This window comes from Crocodylus siamensis, chromosome 3 (assembly GCF_052110815.1).
Source record: "Crocodylus siamensis isolate JL-2025a chromosome 3, ASM5211081v1, whole genome shotgun sequence".
NCBI lineage: Eukaryota > Metazoa > Chordata > Crocodylia > Crocodylidae > Crocodylus > Crocodylus siamensis.
Window position 1 is genome coordinate 225516748 of NC_143397.1, and position 21218 is coordinate 225537965.

At 42.5% G+C, this 21218-nt stretch overlaps 1 protein-coding gene across 3 annotated transcripts in view; it reads left to right on the forward strand.

The window, feature by feature from the left end:
- Positions 1 to 21218, forward strand: part of RIMS2 (regulating synaptic membrane exocytosis 2) — an 899878-nt gene that overhangs the window by 788110 nt on the left and 90550 nt on the right. For all 3 annotated transcript variants that reach the window (XM_090040478.1, XM_090040481.1, XM_090040479.1), the window contains one exon: positions 13624 to 13865. In XM_090040478.1, coding sequence (XP_089896604.1) covers positions 13624 to 13865 — 242 coding nt within the window. The remainder of the gene's footprint in view (positions 1 to 13623; positions 13866 to 21218) is intronic.

A 21218-nucleotide genomic window follows, 5' to 3' on the forward strand; every position in this document is an offset into this window, starting at 1 on the left:
AAAATCCTCATCTCTTGTTCATTTCCTGCACCACCACAACCACAGTAACACTTTAAACTTACTATTAAAAATAATTAGTGAAAGAATTAAGAAAAAATATAAAGAAGTTAATTTTGGTATTTTTATTAATTTGGGTATTTTTATTGGGGGAAAAAAGTGATTTCAGTGTAAATTGGATTCTAACGTTTACCCCAGGCGTGTCTGAGATGCAGCTGTGGGCCAGATCTGGCCTGTGGAGTCTCATTATCTGGACCCTGATCATGGGCAACTGGTGCCTCCTGAGTCTGGGGGGGCACCAGATCACTGACCGAAGGGCCAGGGATTGGGGAGTCCCCCAGCAGCTGATTGCCAGCTGCGGGGTGGGGGGCCCAGTGGCCGATCGCTGAGCCAACAGGTAAACCAGAAGTGCAGTTCTGCTGGCACTTCTGGTTTTGCAGCTGGCACATCCAGGGCGTGCATGGTGATCTCAGGGGGTGCATGTGCATCCGCATGTACCCCCTACATGTTGCCAATGACCCTGATGCTGGCCCATGCAGGGCCTGTCCAGGCCCACCCCTGCATGCCAGATCCAGCATCCACTCTGGCCAGTTCAAGATGTAAGCTGCGTGTGGTGCCCCTCTAGTCAGTCTGAAGCAGGCACCAAATGCAGTACAGGTCCCAAAGTGTGCATCACAGGTGCTGGATCTGGCATGTGGGGGGAGGTGGGGACTCCATGGGTCTCCAACATGCCAGATTCAGTGCCCTCTTCAGGTGGTCTGGGACCTGCACTGGACATGGTGTCTGCTCCAGACCTGTAGGAGCAGGTGCCACATGCTGCTCCCATCCCATCCCAATCCAATCAAGGTGGGTGCTGTATGCAGACAGTCAAGAATCTGGCATGTGGGGGGTGTGGGTGTCTAATGGCCAAATTGGCCCTGCACCATTCACTGAAACCGCAAACAAGCAAGTCTTGAGCCATGGTCCAGATGATTTCAACAGCCCTGATTTACACTTAGCATAATGGCAGGATTATACTCCTGGCCTACTGATATTTTTCAATTTAATGTGGTATGCAGGACAATAATTGACAGAACTATAACAAAATCCTAAAAGCTCCTACAAGATGCAATATTTTCAATGACATCACTAGATAAAGAATTATATTCTTGCTCTTTCTTATATTTTCAAAAAGTATTTGTATTATTAATAATGTAAACAGAAAAAAAATCCTCTTTGGTGATCAGGCTCTTAACAAAGTGTTTCATAGTTTCATAGTTTGTAGGGTTGGAAGGGACCAAACGATCCCAGCAAGGTGTTTGTCTAGCCTTGTCTTAAAGACCCCCAGGGTAGGAGCCAGCACCACTTCTCTTGGAAGTTGGTTCAAGATCCTAGCTGCCTTGACAGTGAAGTAGCGCCTCCTGATGTCTAATCTGAATTTACCCTCTGCCAGCTTGTGACCGTTATTTCTAGTCACTTCTGGTAGTGCTTGGGGGAACAGGGACTCCCCCAATGCCTGCTGGCCCCTCTGACTAGTTTGTAAATGGCCACTAGATCCCCCCTCAGCCTTTTCTTGTGGAAGCTGAACAGGTTCAGATCTCTGAGCCTCTCCTCATAGGGCCTGCCCTGCTGCCCCCTGATCATGTGAGTGGCCCTCCTCTGGACCCTCTCCATGTTGTCCACGTCCCTCTTGAAGTGCAGTGCCCAGAACTGGACGCAGTACTCCAGCTGTGGCCTGACCAGTGTCGCATAGAGGGACAGTATCACCTCCCTGGACCTGCTCGTGATGCGTCTGTGGATGCATGACAAGGTATGGTTGGCCTTCCTGACTGCACCCCTACACTGCCGGCCCATGTTCATCTTGGCATCAGTGATGACTCCAAGATCCTTTTCTGCCTCTGCACTGATGAGAAGGGAGTTCCCCAGCCTGTAGGTATGCTGCTGGTTCTTCCTCCCCAGGTGCAGCACCTTGCACACCTAAGTGCATCCCCAGGTGCATCACCTTGCACACGTAAGTGCCACACCTAAGTTATAAAAAAAATAATAATTGAAATAAGCTCATCATTTTTGGTAATTATTTTCTAGACCATGCATGATACAAGTTTCATTATTTTTGGTATAAGAAAATATAGATTGAATATTTTCTAAGTAGCTGATATGCAATTACTGACCTTCAAAATTCAATTTTCCCATTTATCACTGTAACATGCGCAAAACTCACTGTATTGCTACCTGCCATGGATAATCTTCATTCAGGAGCAGATGCCAATAGATATATTCATTCACCTTTCTTAATACTTTGCTCCACTAGTTGTCCTTTGACTCTGGTGTAGAGCTAAAGCATGATTCCCTGTGAGTAAAGGTTCATAATTTGACTCCAGTCACTGGCCAGGAAGATTAAGAAACCGAACTATAGCAGCACCGAATGAATAACAGGGGATTAAAAATCACATAGCTTGCAGGTATCCTTATATGGAAGCTGGTCTGTGCTATAATATTGATAAATATTGACACTTGGAGACTGGTATATGTAGTTAGATGTTGACTGAAGTGATTACTTCATCAGATTAAAAGGATATATGATTTGGATTTGTTTCAAGTAAAGATTAGAAAATAGGCAATTTTTAGATGTATTTGAAGTATGTTTGTAGATCATTGTATTGACCTATGTGGACTTGAACTTTGAGGGAGTTGGGCATGGCCTCCTCAGATGATGCATTTTGAGACGGAGAGAAGGAAGTCTGTGTAGCTCAGTTAGCCTACAGTCTGTGTAGGGCTAAGAGGGAGAGTTGGAAATGTTGGGGAACGGAACACAAGCCAAGGGCAGAGATCCAGGTTGAATTACCTAGAGGAAAACAGGAGTTGTAAGAGGGAAGGGCATGAACAATTGTCGGGTATCAGAACCTAAGGTATGGCAATGGACTTTTAAGTTGAAAAAAGACTTGTTTTGATTAAGTTGACAGTTGACCTGTGATATTATTGTAATAGATTATAGGTAAAAAAAAAAAAGGTGTTGCATTTTTGAGAACTCAGAGAATGTAAAACAAGGCAATCATCGTGTCTGATGCTGCAGCAAATATGACCATGTTATGGTGTGCATGTTCATGGAAAGATTGTGGTTCAGTAACAGATGATTTGTCTTACAGTCTGCACACATACCCTCCCAGCCAGGGTATTTGTCTTGGAAACAAGCATTTTTTCATTGTTTTTTGTCCCATGTGAAAAGGCATCATTTGCTTTTATTTCAGGGGTTAGGCTTCATAATCTTGCTAAGCAATTACATTTCCTGCATATGAAATAGGAATTATTTGCTTTTTCTACATTTGTAGCTTTCTATTAGATTGCTTTCATCCAGAGAGTATCCTTACTTTTTCTAGGATATGAGCTGCCAATGTAGGGAAGCAGTCAGTAAGGCTAACCGCACCTTGTCATGCATCTACAGATGCATCACAAGCAGGTCCAGGGAGGTGATCTTTCCCCTCTATGTAGCGCTGGTCAGGCCACAGTTGGAGTACTGTGTCCAGTTCTGGACGCCGCACTTCAAGAGGGATGTGGCTAACCTTGAGAGGTTCCAAAGGAGTGCCACTCGCATGGTCAGGGGGCAGAAGGCCAGACCCTACGAAGATAGACTAAGGGCCTGAATCTATTCAGCCTCCACAAGAGAAGACTGAGAGGGGATCTGGTGGCCATCTACGAACTCACCAGGGGGGACCAACAGGAAATAGATTATCCCTGGGTACCACCTGGGATAACAAGGGATAACGGCCACAAATTGATTGAGAGTAGGTTCAGGCTTGATATCAGGAGGCATTGCTTTATGGTTAGGGCTGCCAGGCTCTGGAATGGGCTCTCAAGGGAGGTGGTGCTCTCCCCTGCCTTGGGAGTCTTCAAGAGGAGGTTGGGTAGATATCTGGCTGTGGTATTATGATCCCAGAACTCATTTCTGCCCAGGGCAGGGGGTTGGACTTGATGATCTGTTCAGGTCCCTTCTGACCCTAGAAACTATGACACTATGATGCCCACAGAAATATTAATGAGTTTAATGAGTCCTTAAGAAACCTAATTGTGAACTCAGTGGGTGTGTCTACATGAAACGCTTAGTGCACAGAAGACTAATTGTACTGTACATTCGTGCAGTGGGCAAATCCCATGCTAATGCACAGTAGATCTAGTCTAATGTGCAGTAGTCTCACCAGAAAACTTCAACTGTACTAATGTTCAGTACAGGCAACCCCGGCTTCACGTTCTTAATTGGTTCCTGAAAAACTGAGCGTTAAGCTAAATGAGCGTTAAGCGAAACCAGAAGTATTTGACGACCCAAGATACTGATAGCAATTGTTTTTAATGACCCAAGATGGCCACCGCAAGCATTATGACAAAACTTGCTGAGCACTAAGTGAAATCACGTATCAATTTCAAATGAGCGTTATAGCGAAATAGTGCTAAGTGAGACAGCGTTAAGGGGGGTTGCTTGCAGCACCACTTATGGTGCATTAAGTCACCTGCTATTACAGGTACTAAACTTAATGTGCTGTAATTACAGTGCATTAATGAATGTGTAAACACACTCACTTTCTTTTAGTCCTTCAGTACTATTCTTGTTGGTTTGTTACATATTGTATGTCTCAGTAGGTCTGATAACATAAGGAGACAAGTGGTATCATCAGTGTTTCTCTGATGTAAGTGAAAGACTTCCTGCAGAAGTTTAGAAGCTTGCTTGTGTAAAACAATTTCTGCTTGAAACCTATTTTCTGAGGCAAGGATCTAACCAACTGTTGAGTAAATGGGCACCATCCATTCTTAAAAAATGAACAGGAAAGTAGGCAGCTGAAAGTCCGTGTTCTTCAGAAGCAGATGAAGAGGAAAAAACTCCCATTTGAGAACATTGAAAGGGATGAAAGTTCTTAGCTTCTTTGCGTGCACTAAAGTAAAAAGTGGCAAAAACCAACAACAGGTTTGATTAACTCCTATTTGCTCCATCTCCTATCTCAATGATTGGCAATCTTTTTAGATTCAAGATACCACTGGTTAGACTCAAGGCATTGTTAGAAAATGGCAGCTCTTAGCTTTCTCTCATGTTTTGACTATGGAAAAATAATAGAGCAGTTCTTCTGAGGCAAAAAACTCAGGCCACAACAACTCAGAATGTTTTGACACTATGGATTTAGGTTTGAAATCTCTGGGTTGATCTTGTGAATCATTTGTAGGTGTTTGTACATGTAACACTGCTAATTTTGAGCAGCATGCTCTTAAAAGGATTTTACAGTACAGCAGGGTGTTGCATATAAGTAATAAAAGGCCAACTGTTGTGCAAGAAGACCTCTCACTGAGGTCAGCATGAAGAGGTTCTAGAATAAGGCCGAGTTAACATACAATTCCATGCTGTAAAATGTTTAGTGCTTTCAAAAGGTACATGAGGAAAGCTAGAAAGGAACTTCAGCAAAGCAGAAGGCCAGATGGAGAAATCATTCCTTATTTGCACATCAGTCACTGTCACTAGAAACTAAAACCCTATCAACAAAATATTTATGCATGTGGCTACAATTAACTACGTGATTCTAACCCATTTTATTTATGCATATGCCTACGTTTCAGCAGATATTCAAGTGCTTTCTTGAATCTAAGTGAGGACACACATTTCTTCTCTGAGCTTCTATCAGGTTGGACTTCTTGGTAAATCAATACATCCATGGTTTTGTAATGGAAGCCAGAAGCTTGCCTGTCTGATAACAAGCAAGTTTATTTTTCTGCCCGCATCATCTTCTGCTTGCCAGGCAATCACAGCTGACCTAATGATTTTATTCTTCTGTTTTAGTTTTTGTTTTTATTATGTGTTCCACTACAGTGATTTGATTACAAGTATGGTATAATTCAGTTTTTTAAACATTTTTTAGTTGGGTGCTTTTCCCATCTGCCTACAAATTCTGTGGTTAGGTATTTATTATTAATCCACATGGACATGTGTGGCAGTTTGAGAGCTGTACTTTCAGTTCTCTTTTACTGTTTGAACTACACTTACTCAGTAATAATTAAACCCTTTCATTCTGTCCTAACATATTTTGGATATTCTGAGTTAGTACAATGTATCTGACATGCTAATATCTTTAGAATAGCAATCAAAAGAAAAGCATGAATGTATATTATCATTCTCAGGCTTAAACATTTAGACTGGTGTGTACAGAGTACCCTTGGTGCAAATACTGTACATGGGGATTTCAACTTAAAAGTAAATGCACTCCTATAATCATGTAGCCATGAAATACTTTCAGGAAGATCTATGAAACAGTGAAAAATATTTTTGTTTTCTTTAGGGAAAAAGTGATTCTCTAGAAGAATCCTTTCTGTTTTCCTGTTAAGAGAACAAAAAAGGATTGCGGTGCTGATTCTCTTTTACCTTAAATCCCCTCTTAAATTTCTGTGGTAGAAAATCTAGCCTCTTAATTCCAGTCAGTTATCTGGTTTTGCTGTAATTAAACTATCCAGTTTAATCAGTGGGTACTTTGCATTGGTCTTTCATCAGTCCCATGGAACATCCATGCCTGCTACGGGACAGAGAGGTCCTGGTGAGGTCCGGGTGAGGGAGATCCCCTGCCCTCCATCAATGCTGACCTCATGAAGGAACACCTTGAGAGTTTGGATACCTTCAAATCAGCTGGCCCTGACAATCTACACCCAGGGTACTCAAGGAGCTGGCGAGCATCATAGCCCAGCCTCTGGCATGGATCTTTGAGAACTCCTGGTGCTCTGGAGTAGTGCACAAAGACTAAAAGAAGGCCAGTGTGGTGCCTATCTTCAAGAAAGGGAGGAAAGTGGATCTGCCAAACTGTAGGCCCATCAGCCTGACCTCTATCCTGGGGAAGGTCTTAGAAAAGTTTATCAAAAAGGCCATCCTTAATGGACTAGCCAACACCAACATCCTGAGAGACAACCAGCATGGGTTTGTTCTGGGTAGGTCTTGCTTGAACCAATCTCATTTTCTTTTACGACCAGGTGACCTATCACCTGGACAAGGGAGAAGAGATTGACGTCATATATCTTGACTTCAAAAAAGCCTTTGATTTGGTATCCCATGATCACTTCTTGGCGAAACTGGTCAGTTGTGGCCTTGGGTCCACCACGATACGCTGGCTGGGAAATTGGCTCCATAGTCAGACCCAGAGGGTGGTAATTGGTGGAAGTCAATCGTCATGCTGCCCTATCACCGGTGGGGTCCCCCAAGTCTCTGTCCTTGGACCCATATTGTTCAACATCTTCATTAATGATGTGGACATTGGAGTCAGAAGCGGACTGGCCAAGTTCGCTGATGACACCAAACTTTGGGGCAAAGCATCCACACCTGAAGACAGGAGGGCAATTCAGGTTGACCTGGACAGGCTCAGCAAATGGGTGGACGAGAACCTGATGGTGTTTAACACCGAAAAATGTAAGGATCTCCACCTTGGGAGGAAAAACCTGCATCATCCTTATAGGCTCAGCAGTGCTACGCTGGCTAGCACTATGGAAGAAAGAGACTTGGGGGTCATCATTGACTACAAGATGAACATGATCCTTCAATGCAATGCTGTGGCTAGTAAAGTGAGCAAAATGCTGGCTTGCATCCATAGATGCTTCTCAAGCAAATCCTGGGACGTCATCCTCCCCTTGTACTCAGCCTTGGTGAGGTCACAGCTGGAGTACTGCATCCAGTTTTGGGCCCCACAATTCAAAAAAAATGTGGCGAAACTTGAGAGAGTGACTCTTTAGCCTGGAAAAGCGCAGGCTCAGGGGCGATCTGAAGGCTACCTATAAATTTATCAGGGGTGACCGCCAGTATCTGGGGGAGCGTTTGTTCATCAGAGTGCCCCAAGGGATGATGAGGTCGAACAATTATAAATTACTATGAGACTGTTTCAGGCTGGTCATAAGGAAGAATTTCTTTACTGTCCAAGCCCCCAAGGTCTGGAATAGCCTGCCATCAGAGGTGGTGCAAGCACTGACATTGAACACCTTCAAGAGAGAATTGGATGCTTATCTTGCTGGGATCCTATGACCCCAGCTAACTTCCTGCCCTTCGGGCAGGGGGCTGGACTCGATGATCTTCTGAGGTCCCTCCCAACCCTAATGTCTATGAAATCTATGAAATCTATGAAATCAAGAGGAAGGTAAAATGATACTCAGCCTTACCCCCAAAAACTCTGTCTGTGATTCAGCCCCTGCTGGAATCCCAGACATTTTGATCTTGTGGTGGGGAATGAGAATGTGCACAGCACTCCCAAACTAGGTGAGATTGGTACCAATGGCATCAATCTCCTTTGCTTAACTGTACCCCTGAAGCTGTTCACTCACTCACTCCCAGTGCAAGTTACAACAAAACTTTGATGGGCTCCCTTTTGTGTTTGGAGGCAGTGGGGTAGGGAGAGGGAAGTTCCTTATTTGGTATGTCAAACTAGACTGTGCCTACTGTGCCATGGGTGAACTCAAGTTGACATGGTAACTCTGACCTCCTGAGAATAATCCCTTCCCAATGCCATACAAAGATAATTTGGTTGTGCCCATAACATACCTGGAGACCCTTCCAGGAAATATATATGTACCACCTCTGATTATAGGTCTCTGAGAATGGAATTGAAGGGATCTTTTATTTCCAGAGGGAGCCGTTGCAAGAGCCAGCTGACTTCTACAAAACCCTCACACAGACTGACTTAAGAGGTCATTGTTCAGAAGCATAATATCCTGTGAAAGATACCTATAATTTATACTTATGAAGAAGGAAAAAAAAAAAATACACTACTGGCTGGGGAAAGTGAAATAATACTCTTATTTCCCCTCTCGTGTTCATTAGGACCTAGGTCTATTACTGTGATTCTTGCGAGAACATTCTCACCACTGGTCTTTAGGCAGTTTACATAAAGCAAACTTCTAAAAGAAAATCCAATACTGGTAAAAATTAGGAGGTTTTGGCCTACATTTACAAACCAAGTATACTTTCAAAACCAGTTGTTTTTACTTATGCTTTGAAACCTTTCATACAGTTTAGCAGCTGAGCTTGTTTATACTCTAATTAGCTTCGGAAAACATCCACTTACACTGTCCGTACATAGATATAGCAGAACATTGTTTCCATATGTTCTCACCACTGCAGTTAAGAGCTTGGTTAACTAGCCACATTTTCAAATAGGTACAGATTCCTTATGATCATGGTTTGTTGTACCAAAACCTCGCTTTTAACAATCTCAACAGTAGGAATCAATTTTTCTTTATTATGATGCAGCAAGTTGACTAACCCTATTACAGTGAACATCCTCTTTTAATTAACTTTTCTCTCAGTCCAATGAAGGTTTGTTATAATGAGGTTGTACTGTACTTTGTTAAGGAGAAATAATGCTCTGTCTAGTGAAATTATAGTAATTTTGTTTGCATGACAACAGTTTAAGCACATTGAGGGCTTGCACATAAGGGGACCTAAATAGCTTAAGGTTATGTATACACACTCAAATAATCTGGGAGAATTTTCCCAGGTTTGTTCTTCAGGTAGAATAACTTACCCAAAGCTACATGTACAGACATTTAAATGCTAAGGCCCTGAAGAGTAGAGAGCTTAAAGTGAGAACCAGCCAGCAGGCCTCTGTGCACACATCTTAGCATGCTCTGCAGGTTCCCTTAGTCTGGCTGGTAACAGATGGCACCAGTGCATAGGACAGCCCTGATTGGCTAACTCAGACTCCCCATGTGTTTCCCTGTGGTACAAAGTTGGGACCTTAGAAAAGATTTATTTTTACCCTCTCCACCCAGTTCCATCCCTAGTAACTGTAAGATTTCCTTCCAATGTTTTGAGATCACTCTGTACTAACACTGTATCTAGAACAGCCTTTGAGACCAAAACTGTTCACTCCAAAGGCAAGTTAAAGTTGAATCCAACAGTAAGACCATGAGTAAAAAAATCTGCAAGTTAGTGGACATAGTTTCTTAAGCCAACAATGAAATTTTCTTATGTAGGATATAACTGGGTCCTGATTTTTAGATGTTTCTTTCCTATTTAATATTCATCTCTTGTGTAATGTGGAGAAGCAGTTATCAAAGATCCTACTGTAAGTCTGTTTTTTTTGTCTAAGACACTTTTGTAAATCAGAAATTTACATGCTTTCAAATTTCTCTTTTTATTGGCAACTTTTATAGTTTTGAAGATCAAATGAATGCTGAGTAAGCATATTTGCTGGTTAAAAGCCTTAAAAATAATAGAACAGTTGAAAAGTAGGGATCTTTTTAAATCCAATCATCTCCTTAGGTAAGATCATCCCTACCTAAACCATCCCCAGTGAAGTGTTCGTCTAACCTGCTCCAGGGATGGGAACCACCTCTCTAAGTAATCTATTCCAATTTTTCTCTATAGGAAGAAAGTTTTCCTAGTATCCAACCTACAATTCTCTTGTTGCAACTTAAGATGATTGTTCGCTGTCCTGTCCCCTGCAGCCACAAAGAAGAGCCTATCATCACCTTTTTATCTGTAGTCTAGTCTCTTTATAACCACCCTTTTGTATTTACAAACTAGTCTCAAATCTCTCTTCGTTCTTCTCCAGACTGAAGACTTTTTTCTCTCTTAACTAAATTGTATTTACTTAAAAAAACTCACTCCTAGCACTGCCATTTCTTTTGTTCATCTTTTCCTTTGGTCCCAGGCAGACTACTTTTTTCTTTTCCTCATGCAGCAGTCAATGGATGGCAAAAAGTATTCCAAATTTCTTCAGTGGCAGATTCATGCCAAATTTGATCCCTCCCATCCCCCCTTCATTTTTACTCAGTCTCTCCTACAAGGCTTATGCCAGACATGCTCACCTTAAGCTTTAAGTTGTGTCCACTCTTCCCTGTTCATCTCTTCCTCAGGCTCCTTCTCCTCCTGCCTCAAGGCAAACAACTTACCCTGGAAATTCTTCCAAACTGTTTTGGCCACCTACTTTTCCTCAGTAGTCCTGCTAGCCTTTCAGGAAGAGTGTCAAAGCCAATCAATGCATGCTTCCAGTAGATAGTGTTTGCCTAGAAGGGAGAAGCTGTGCATATTATAAGATTGGGTTTACCTAACACAAGTCTACTAATGCCCCCTGCCATTCTTGGTAATCTCTTGTAGGTATGGAAGGTATGGTATTGCTTTTACTTTTCACAATCAAATGTATTCAGTATTCTTCCACATATTTGCCCTTTAGCATTTATAGATAATATCTAGCAATGTCTTGTTAGATCACTACTGCAGATTGATTTGTGCAGTAGGTACCAAAATGTCAGCAGATTTGCAGTCACATGTTGATGTAACAATTGTTTTGTTCAGTTACGTCTGGTTTGTTCACTGGTTTTTCCCATCTTTGCGGAGGGGGTAGACTATGTCATCCAAAGAGTAGAAATTGTAGGTTTGTATGAGTTTATAATAACTGATGAGCTTGTAAACAATAATAAACAATATGTTTGCAAGTGCTGAAAGAAATGCTACCCTTTATAACTCTTCAAAATGGATACAAAACAGATTATCTATGAGTAGCTAGCTTCACAAGTAATGAATTGTCATAAAGTTAGCCCCAGTAGGGGTGAACACTTTTACAGTCCTATATTCACTTCCAAGGTAGTTGGAAGGAAGTATAGTTGTGACAACAATTCTTTTCACAGGCCAGTAGAGCTGGCTTTCCACATAGTACATTTATTTATACTATTTATTTTCCACAAGCCATTTATTTTGATAGTCTAGTGCTGGACTTCCTGAAGCAACAGGGGGAGTGCCAGAAAATTAAATATATAGGGCCATGGCTAGAGACCATCCCACTAAACAACAAAGCAGCAGGCAATAGCCTTTAGTAAATGGTTCAGGATAAATACAGATAGTAAAAACCTAACCCATGTAACTGTCAGGGTAACTCTCCATCAGGTTGGCCAAAGTTCCCTTGGTTTACAAGTTTACGTAATCTATCCTCTATTTCTTACACTGTTGTAATACCAGTTGCATTAATATAACTGTTTCATCTACTCAAGCCATTTATTTTCATTGTCTAGTGTCGTACCCAAAGTGGAATTTTACAAAATGGAAGTAGTAAAAGGTCAACTGTTACACAAGAAGAAGTCTCACTGAGGTCAGCATGGGGAGCTTATAGAATCAGACCCAGAGTTAGCACACACTGCCATACTGTAAAGCATTCTGTGTATTTCTGTTGTCTGAAAGATGGATTGTAGCTTCCTTGATACCCCTGTATTGTGTTTCTCAGATTGTCCCTCCCACTTTCATCAAACTGTATATTGGCAGTGACAAAGATCTCTCAAATTGTGGTCAATGGAGAATTTCTGTGTTGTCACTGAGCTGTTTCTGCAGTAATGGTTTGGCATTTACTACCTTTCAGGTTAGGGGCATTTAGGGTCTCCACAGTATTTCTTTAACCAAGTAAACCAGAAAGCAGCATTAAGTCCAAGCAATTCTTCATCTTTCCCAACCCCCACCAACAAAATCAAACTCTTTTCTTCAATTGTGGGGCCACTTTAGGACATTTGGTGTTGGGTATTTCTTTACTGGCCATTAGAGGACAACAAGCATAGAACACACAAACAAATTGCATTGTCCTTTACACAGAATAGTGGGTCTGCATGCAAGAAAAGTAATATGGCATTACTTAGTGTAAAGCCCAACTGAAGTTCAGCGGAGAAACAAAATGGGAATGAGGGAAAGAAACAAATCATATGCGCTCACTGTACTCAAGTGATCTTATTTTCATGTGGTCTCTTTACTAGTGTCCTTAGATTGCTCTTGTATTGTAATCAAGCACCATAGTTACTCTGGGGATAGTGTAGGATACGGACAGGGAGGCTGGAAGTGATTTTTGTTCTTGCGAGATTCTCTCACCAAGGGATCAGAAGTATGAAGAGGCCTGAAAAGTGCTGATATACATGAGATGCTGAGCACATGTATTTATAGGAAAATATCTCTAAATGCCAGTATACTGCAAATATTTAATTGCATAAAAGAGCCTACTCAAGCAAAAAAAATTAAAAATCTCCTTATCTATTTAGGGACTCTGCAGCACCGAATCTTAAGTTCAGAAAAGTCACATTATAAATATTACTTTCTATACTCTGTTTGTTTTGCCACTCTTGCCAGACCTAGGCAATTTCTACCTAACCAGTTTTCAGAATCTACTTAGTGGTAATTTAGAGGAACTGATATATATAATTTGATTAGCCAAGGTTTAAACTTGGAAAGATAATATTGGAATAATAAAAAACAAGCAAGAACTGTATATGAGAAATACATAATGATTTCCTTGCTGTTACAAATACAAATATATTTAGCATTTGATCATTCAGATCTAGTTTGTTCACTGGGCTTTTCTGTTTCCACTGGGGGAAAACAAATAAAGTCACCTGAAGTGGGGAAATTGTATTCCATTAAAAATGTACTAAACAGGAGGAAAGCTTCAGATAATTTAAAAACAAAATTATGGCATGTCCATTACATGGTAAGGAAAACTTAAGAGCTTGACAATTAAAGTTGTTTCTCCTTACTTCCAAACCCCATCTGTATGATTTAGCTGCTTTGACCCTACAGCTTCCCAAAACTTTATATCTGAAACCTGTCCTTTTCTGTCTTCCCTTTTCTCCTTTTCTTTTGTCTGCACTATTTATCCGTTCGTCGGCTGACAGTGTCTTTACATCCAAAATGCAAAGCAGACAGATGGGCGCCTCAGGAAAGAACATGACTAAGAGCACCAGCATCGGTGGGGACATGTACACACTAGAGAAGAATGATGGCAGCCAGTCTGACACAGCAGTAGGCACTGTGGGCACCGGTGGCAAAAAAAGACGCTCCAGCATTGGTGCAAAGATGGTAGCAATTGTGGGTCTGTCACGAAAAAGCCGCAGCACTTCCCAACTCAGCCAAACTGGTAGGAACCAGATTTGCTTTTTCTTCAATACTTTGCCATTAAAAATGTAGAATATATATATATTATAATGTAGTTATATGAGTGAAGTGTTGAAGTTGCTTAGTTAATAATCCCAGGAGAAAAGAATAGATTGATATGATCTGTCTGAACTTTTATTAAACTTTTTCTTCTTTTAGCAATCATCTTTCTTCAGATTGGACTGAAGCTTCTATTTTTTTGCTTATTAGAGCACACTTAATGCAATAATTCCATTCCTTCCCAGGAACCAATGTGAGCTGCTGTGTTTATGTTTTGGCGTGTTTTATTAATGTTTTGTGAAGGATCGTTGAAATGCAGGTGCAGAATTTCTTCTCTTGTGTGGTGAACTTTCTTTATATATTTCAGTCCTCCTTTTTCTTATGTTTAAACATGCTAAATATATTTTGATGCAGAAGGTTTGATACAGAAGTGTTCCTGACCTAGGTGTGGTATCTTCTGTTTACTGTATTAGTACAACACTTTGACTACTCATTCTTTCCCTTGTTTTCAGTCTACAAGTATATTTACCAACAGTTAAAAAAATTTCTCATTGCTTTTTACAGTTCCCAGTTAAAATTTGTTACCTAAAAGTTCCACAGAAACAGAGATGAAGGTATTTACTGCTTTGACACTCTGAACATCCCAAGTCACATATTATCCTTTATATTTATTTTTCATATCTCATCTGGAAAAAAAACCCAATCCATATAATGCACTCTGAAAAGCTACCATTAGTAATTACAATGGGTAAAACTTGTGTCACTGCAAAGGAAAATGGCTATTTGCATTTAAACAATGCATCCACATGAGTTTTAAGTGTATATTCAGGATACCGTGTACTTAGGATACTTTTTAATATCTGTGCTAAAGTTTGTATGCAATTTTTACCATTTTTTTAAGTGTGTCCATTTCTGTTCATATGTATATGAAGAAATTATTTATTTGTGTTTATGGCAATGCCTGAAATAAGATCCTCATTGTGTTTAACAATGGTCAACAAGTCAATAGCCTTTTCCCTTGAAAGAAAGCCTTTTGTGCCAGGATCCTACAGGTGGTCTGCTTCAAATGGAGCAGAACAAGGAACGATGGTCTCAAGTTGCAGAAGGGAAGTTTAGGTTAGATATTCTAAAGAATTTTCGTACTAGGAGGGCACAACTGCATGTGCGCATTTACTGTGTAGTAAGGGTGTACAAAGCGGGCAGTATTCAATTCAGATTCAGCCCAATTTGGGAGACAGTGATTCAATTCACTGATTTGGATCACTGTCCCAATTCAGTTTGGCTGAATCTGAAGATTCAATTCTGATTTGGAGAATCAGCGATTTGGCCATAGACACAGCTTTATATATTTTTTTACTTACCTGTAGGTACCAGGCACGGCTCGTGAACACTGAGATGGTGGGGCAGATGGAGCATCCCATGGGAGTGCGGGGGAGTCCCCTGCGTGCTTGGCCGTGGACCAGGAAGTGGACTGGAAGTACTTCCGGGTCACCACTGAGACTTCCCTGTGCCCTTCCAGCTCAGCAATCAGCTGTGGGGGTACACCATGTGCCCCTCCAAACCCAGGAGGCACCAGTTGCCAAGCTGGGGGTAAGGGGGGACCCTGCACACTCTGCAGCAGACCCAGAAGTGGCCTGGAAATACTTCTGGTCTGCTTCCGGGACCTTCCATGGGATACTCCATCTGCCCTGCTATCTCAGCATTCACGAGCTGCACTTGGTACCTTGAGGTATACAGAAAAAACATATAAAGCTGTGTCTATGGCCTAATCATCGAATCTCTCCAAATCTCTCTGAATTGATTCGGAGGCTTCTGATTTGATTTAGAGAGATTAATGGGTCTCCTGATTTGATTCGGATTCATAGATTTGGCCACTGAATAGGGCTGAATCTCCTCCGAATTGAATCAACGACCAAAGCGTCGCACAGCCCTATTGTGCAGTAACCGAAATTACTGTGCAGTATGGGCACGCATCTACACATGCATGCCTGTACTATGCAGTAAATATGGCCAACTTGAGCATAAATTTGATACCTGTATCATGCAGATATCTATTTTGTACCTAATGTGCGTTACTGCACAGTAACGCACATGTAGATATCTTACTGTGCAGTAACACTGTGTGTGTGAACTGACTTCTGACTAGCTTTAGTTTCAAGTCAGTCCACACACAGCATTTAATGTGCTGTAATGTCTGTACCTGTAAACACCGTCCTATTCCCACTTACTGCACAGTAAATTTAAGCCAGCATAAACGCATATGTAGGTAGGCCTGGAGAGTAGGAAAGTATTGAAACAGATTACCTCTTTTCTGTCCTTGGAGGTTTTTAAGATCCAGGATGATATACTTGGGGATGGTCCTGCTTTGAACAGGGACTACTTGATCTCCTTAGGTCTCTTTCAACCCTCATTTTCTATGATTCTATATACCTGTGAAGTATGCAGGTGGTGCTTTTTCTCAGAGAATGTGGTAAGTGTCTTTAAGGTTATTGTGACACATTTCTGAGACAAGCTTGTCAGGCTGTGTGTTGTTGCTTGCCACATAATGGCAGAGGAGAAATAAAGCATCTAGGAAAGTGATTGTGCTTCTTATGTTTTGATATGGGTCAAAACCCAGGACATTCAGGACAATTTCAAAAATTCTGTCTCAGAAAGCTTGCAATTTATAAGTGGCTGTTAAGTTCTAACTCCAGAACCTGCAGTCTCTCAGCAGATTCTCCCCATGTTCACATTGCTGTAAAATGGATGGGGTCACGTGAGGCCTGGGGTACTGTGGTGATAGATTTCTGGTGTATAGTTCTAGAAAATCTGTAGTTGAGTATAAACAATGCTAAATACATGTTCACCTGGGAACAGGGGGCAAGCAAGTAAAGTGTTTGTATATATTATAATGCAAGAGTACAGGTATATGTGGAAAATAAGGTTTGTCTATTGGGAGGCATCAAATTAGTTTAATAATGAGGCATCAAATTAGTTGACTATAGATAGCCCATATAACTTTGTTCACTCGGAAGAGCCTGCACACAGAACTTAACTTGGATTCATCGAACACAAGGCCACATAGGCTAGGGACAAACATTCAGAAAGTCTGAGCCTGAATTGAGTCAATCTTTGCAGGTTAGTATAACCTGCCTAGACTGAATCAGTTTGTAACTGCACAGAATCCCTTCTGGTCTGAGAAAATGCAGGTATATGCCTGCAGTGGCTCAGGTTAGAAGCTAGGGTGTGCTAAAGCAGCCCTCCCTTCCCCTCCTCAATGCTGAGCTGAGTGGAGGTAGGAGTGGGGGGGGCAATGGCTAGGCCCCAACAGGAGGCTCTGATTAGGGAGGGGTTCGCCCCCTTGCTCATCAGCAAGAGAACTAGCAGTGGTTTTACACAGCATTTATCACTGCATTACCAAAACAAAAGGATCTCCCATTAGTTCAAGCTCTTTTTAAACAACTTATTCCAAGGAAGGAAGGACATTACCAACTACCGGTTGATTAGCTCTAAAGAGCCCCAAACCTGTCCTGTCTCCCTTTGTCCCATCTCCCACAGCATGGATCTAGCCAGCAGGTGCTTTGCTAGCTAATGCTGAGAGGTATCTGTGTAAGGCAGAGGGGATGGGAGATACCTGCTTAGCAGGGAGTGGTGGAGTGGGGGGAGCAAGGGGAAGCCAGGTAGATGCCTGCAGTCTCTGCCAGAGCTCCAGCCAGGGAGCAGAGGAGAAGGGCCAGCTCTGCTATAAAGCAGACAGCCTTGCCCAGCCCAGCCCAGACAGCATGCCAGGATGCTGGGGGACTCTGATTTAACTTAAACCAGGAAGGGGTATGAGACAGACATTGCATAAACTGGTTTGACCCCAAAGCAGGTAAAGAGATAGTGATAGCAATGATGATGATACATTGCTGCTTAATAAACCATGTTGCCCTCTCTGTGGCTCAGTTATGTTAATATTCCCCTTCCTCCACTGCTTCGTAACAGCTTTGTAGCTATATGAGTGCTTGGAAAAGATCTGGAAGTAGAAGTCAGGTGACTTAACAAACAGGCTTTGGGAGGGCACTCCAAGCATGGAAGGAAACACAAAGGCCTGTGAGAAAAGAAACAGAATACTCTAAAAGCTGAAACTAGGTTGGTTAGAGAGAGCAACAACCAAGATGAAAGAAGAGGAGGTTTAAGATGGTGGGTTTGAAGGCAAGGCATGGCAAAAGGACTGAACTCTATGTGAAGAATTTTCAGTTTTTGGTTTTAAAACTTCTTTTGTGCCTCAGTAACTTGCTTGGGAACACTAAAAACTAAGATCTGTTATTTATCCCCAGATCAGGTTCAAAGCTGACAGTATGTTTCTTCATATTTTATTACATGAGTCATATTGTAGGGATTCCTCTTTAGGTATAAGAATTGACAATTGTCTACAGTTTTGTATTTGATCTCCTTTAGTTATAGAAAAAAACAAAAAAAAAGCTTCCAGAAACACCTGAGAACTTTTGACTTTCAGGCACTGAGAAGTAGGTATTGCAAATAATCCACAACTGTAAAAATGCCTTTTGCTTAGATGTGCCAGATACAACTGTATAATACTTTGGAGATCACCAAAAAATACAGCAATAGATATGCTGCCAGGCCCAGGGTCAGTGAGGACCTACTCAGGGAACTTTTGGTGTGTCTAGACGTGTTCAAGTCAGCAGGTCCTGATGATCTCCACCCCAGAGTACTGAGAGAAATAGCAGAGGTCATTGTGGGACACCCGGCAGAGCTTTACAAGCACTCATGGTGCTCTGATGGAGTGCCGGAGGACTGGAAAAGGGCAATGTGGTCCCCATTTTCAAAAAAGGGAGGAAGGAGGACGCAGGAAACTACAGGCCCATTAGTTTTACCTCAGTCCTGGGGAAGCTCTTTGAAAAAATTATCCAGAAGCACATCTGCAAGGCACCAGCAGAGGAGATCATGCTTAGGGGCAACCAACATGGGTTCATTCGAGGCAGGTCCTGTCAGACCAACCTGGTGGCCTTCTATGACCAAGTCACAAAATCCTTGGATGCAAGTTTCGTGGTAGACGCAGTCTTCTGGACTTTAGGAAGGCCTTCAACACTATCTCTCAACCCATTCTCATTAAGAAATTAGGCTACTGTGGTCTCAATGCCTACACAGTCAGATGGGTCTCAAATTGGCTGGAGGACCACACCCAGAGTGTGGTGGTGGATGGGTCTTTTTTGATCTGGAGGGATGTGGGCAGTGGGGTCCCCCAGGGCTCGGTCCTCAGGTCCACACTGTTCAACTTCTTTATCAACGACTTGGACGAGGGAGTGAAAAGCACCTTGGTTCAAAGTTGTGGATGACACTAAGATGTGGGGAGAAATGGACAGGCTGCAACTAGATCTAGACAAATTACAGGGGTGAGCGGATGAGAACGAGATGGAATTCAATATTGACAAGTGCAAGATACTGCCCCTGGGGAGAAAGAACCAGCAGCATACCTACAGGCTGGGGAACTCCCTTCTCGTCAGCACAGAGACAGAAAAGGATCTTGATGTCATTATTGATTCCAAAATGAACATGGACCACCAATGTGGGGATGCAGTCAGGAAGGCTAACTGCACCTTGTCATGCATCCACAGATGCATCATGAGCAGGTCCAAAGAGGTGATCTTCCCCCCTCTATGTGACACTGGTCAGGCTGCAGTTGGAGTACTTCATCCAGTTCTGGGAGCCGAACTTCAGGAGGGATATGCACAGCATTGAGAGGGTCCAGAGGAGGGCCTCTCACACGATCAGGGGGCAGCAAGAAAGGCCCTACAAGCGGAGGCTACGGGAGCTGAGCCTGCTTAGCCTCCACAAGAGGAGGCTGAGAGAGGATCTGGTGTCCATCTACAAACTGGCCAAAGGGGACCAGCAGGCAATGGGTGAGTCCCTGTTCCCCTGAGCACTACCGGGAGTAATGAGGAATAGTGGCCATAAGTTGACCGAGAGATTCAGGCTAGATATCAGGAGGCACTACTTCACAGTCAGGGTGGCTAGGAGCTGGAACCAACTTCCAAGGGAAGTGGTGCTCACTCCTACCCTGGGGGTCTTTAAAAGGAGGCTGGATAATCACCTAGCCGGGGTTGTTTGACCCCAGCATTCTTCCTGCCCAGGGCAGGGGTTTGGACTTGATGATCTACTCAGGTCCCTTTCGACCCTACATACTGTGAAACTATGCTGGAGGCTAGGGCTAGAATTCAGAGTGACTTAGACAAATTGGAGGATTGGACCAAAAGGAATCTCATGAGGTTCAGTAAGGACAAGTGCAAAGTCCTGCACATAGGACAGAGCAATCCCATGCACCAGTATAGGCTGGGGGCTGACTGTCTGGGCAGCAGCTCTTCAGAAAAGGACCTAGGGGTTACAGTGGATAATAACCTGAATATGAGCCAGCAGTGTGCCCTTGTTGCCAAGAAGGCTAATGGCATACTGGGCTGCATCGGTAGGTGTCTCACTAGTGGGTCAAGGGAAGTGATCATTCCCATCTTCAGCATTACTGAGGCTACATCTGGAGTACTATGTTCAGTTTTGGGCCCCTCCATTACAAAAAGGATGTAGACAATTTGGACAGAGTCCAGCAAAGAGCAACAAAAATGATGAGGGGGCTGGGGAGCATGACTTATGAGGAAGGACTGAGGGAAGTGAGCTTATTTAGTCTAGAAAAGAGAAGACTAAGGGGGGATTTTAATAGCAGCCTTCAACTACCTGAAGGGGTTCAAAAGAGGATGGAGCTAGACTATTCTCAGTGGTGGCAGATAACAGAACAGGGAGCAATGGTCTCAAGTTGCAGCAGGGGAAATTTAGGTTAGATATTAAGAAGAATTTTCTCACTAGGAGAGTACTAAACCACTGGAACAGGTTACCCAGAGAGGTTGTGGAAGTTCCATCCTTGGAGGTTCTCAAAACTCGACTAAACAGAACTTTGGCTGGGATGATGTGGTTGGGGATGGACCTACTTTGAGCGGAAGATTGAACCAGATTACCTCCTGAGGTCCCTTCCAACCCTAACTTTCTATGATTCTATGATTTTGTATGAAAAGTTTGAGTGTTTAGGCAACATCTGAGCTCCATTCTCTGCCTCCTCTTCCGTCTGCAGGCCTTGTGGCATTTTTAGGTGGGAAAAGCTTATAATAGATCTAAATCTTCTGTATATAGTGAAAGGCCTAAGGTCTTGCACTATTTTTCAGGTCCTCTTACTCTACAAGATGTCACTCCTGACTACGAAAAATGTTATCCTGGGATGATGATGCTAGTAGATAGGGTTTGGGTTTGTTTAAAATGGTTCCTGTTGCCTGTTTCCTTCCCATACTGATCCTCCAGTTAAAGGCAGAGCAAG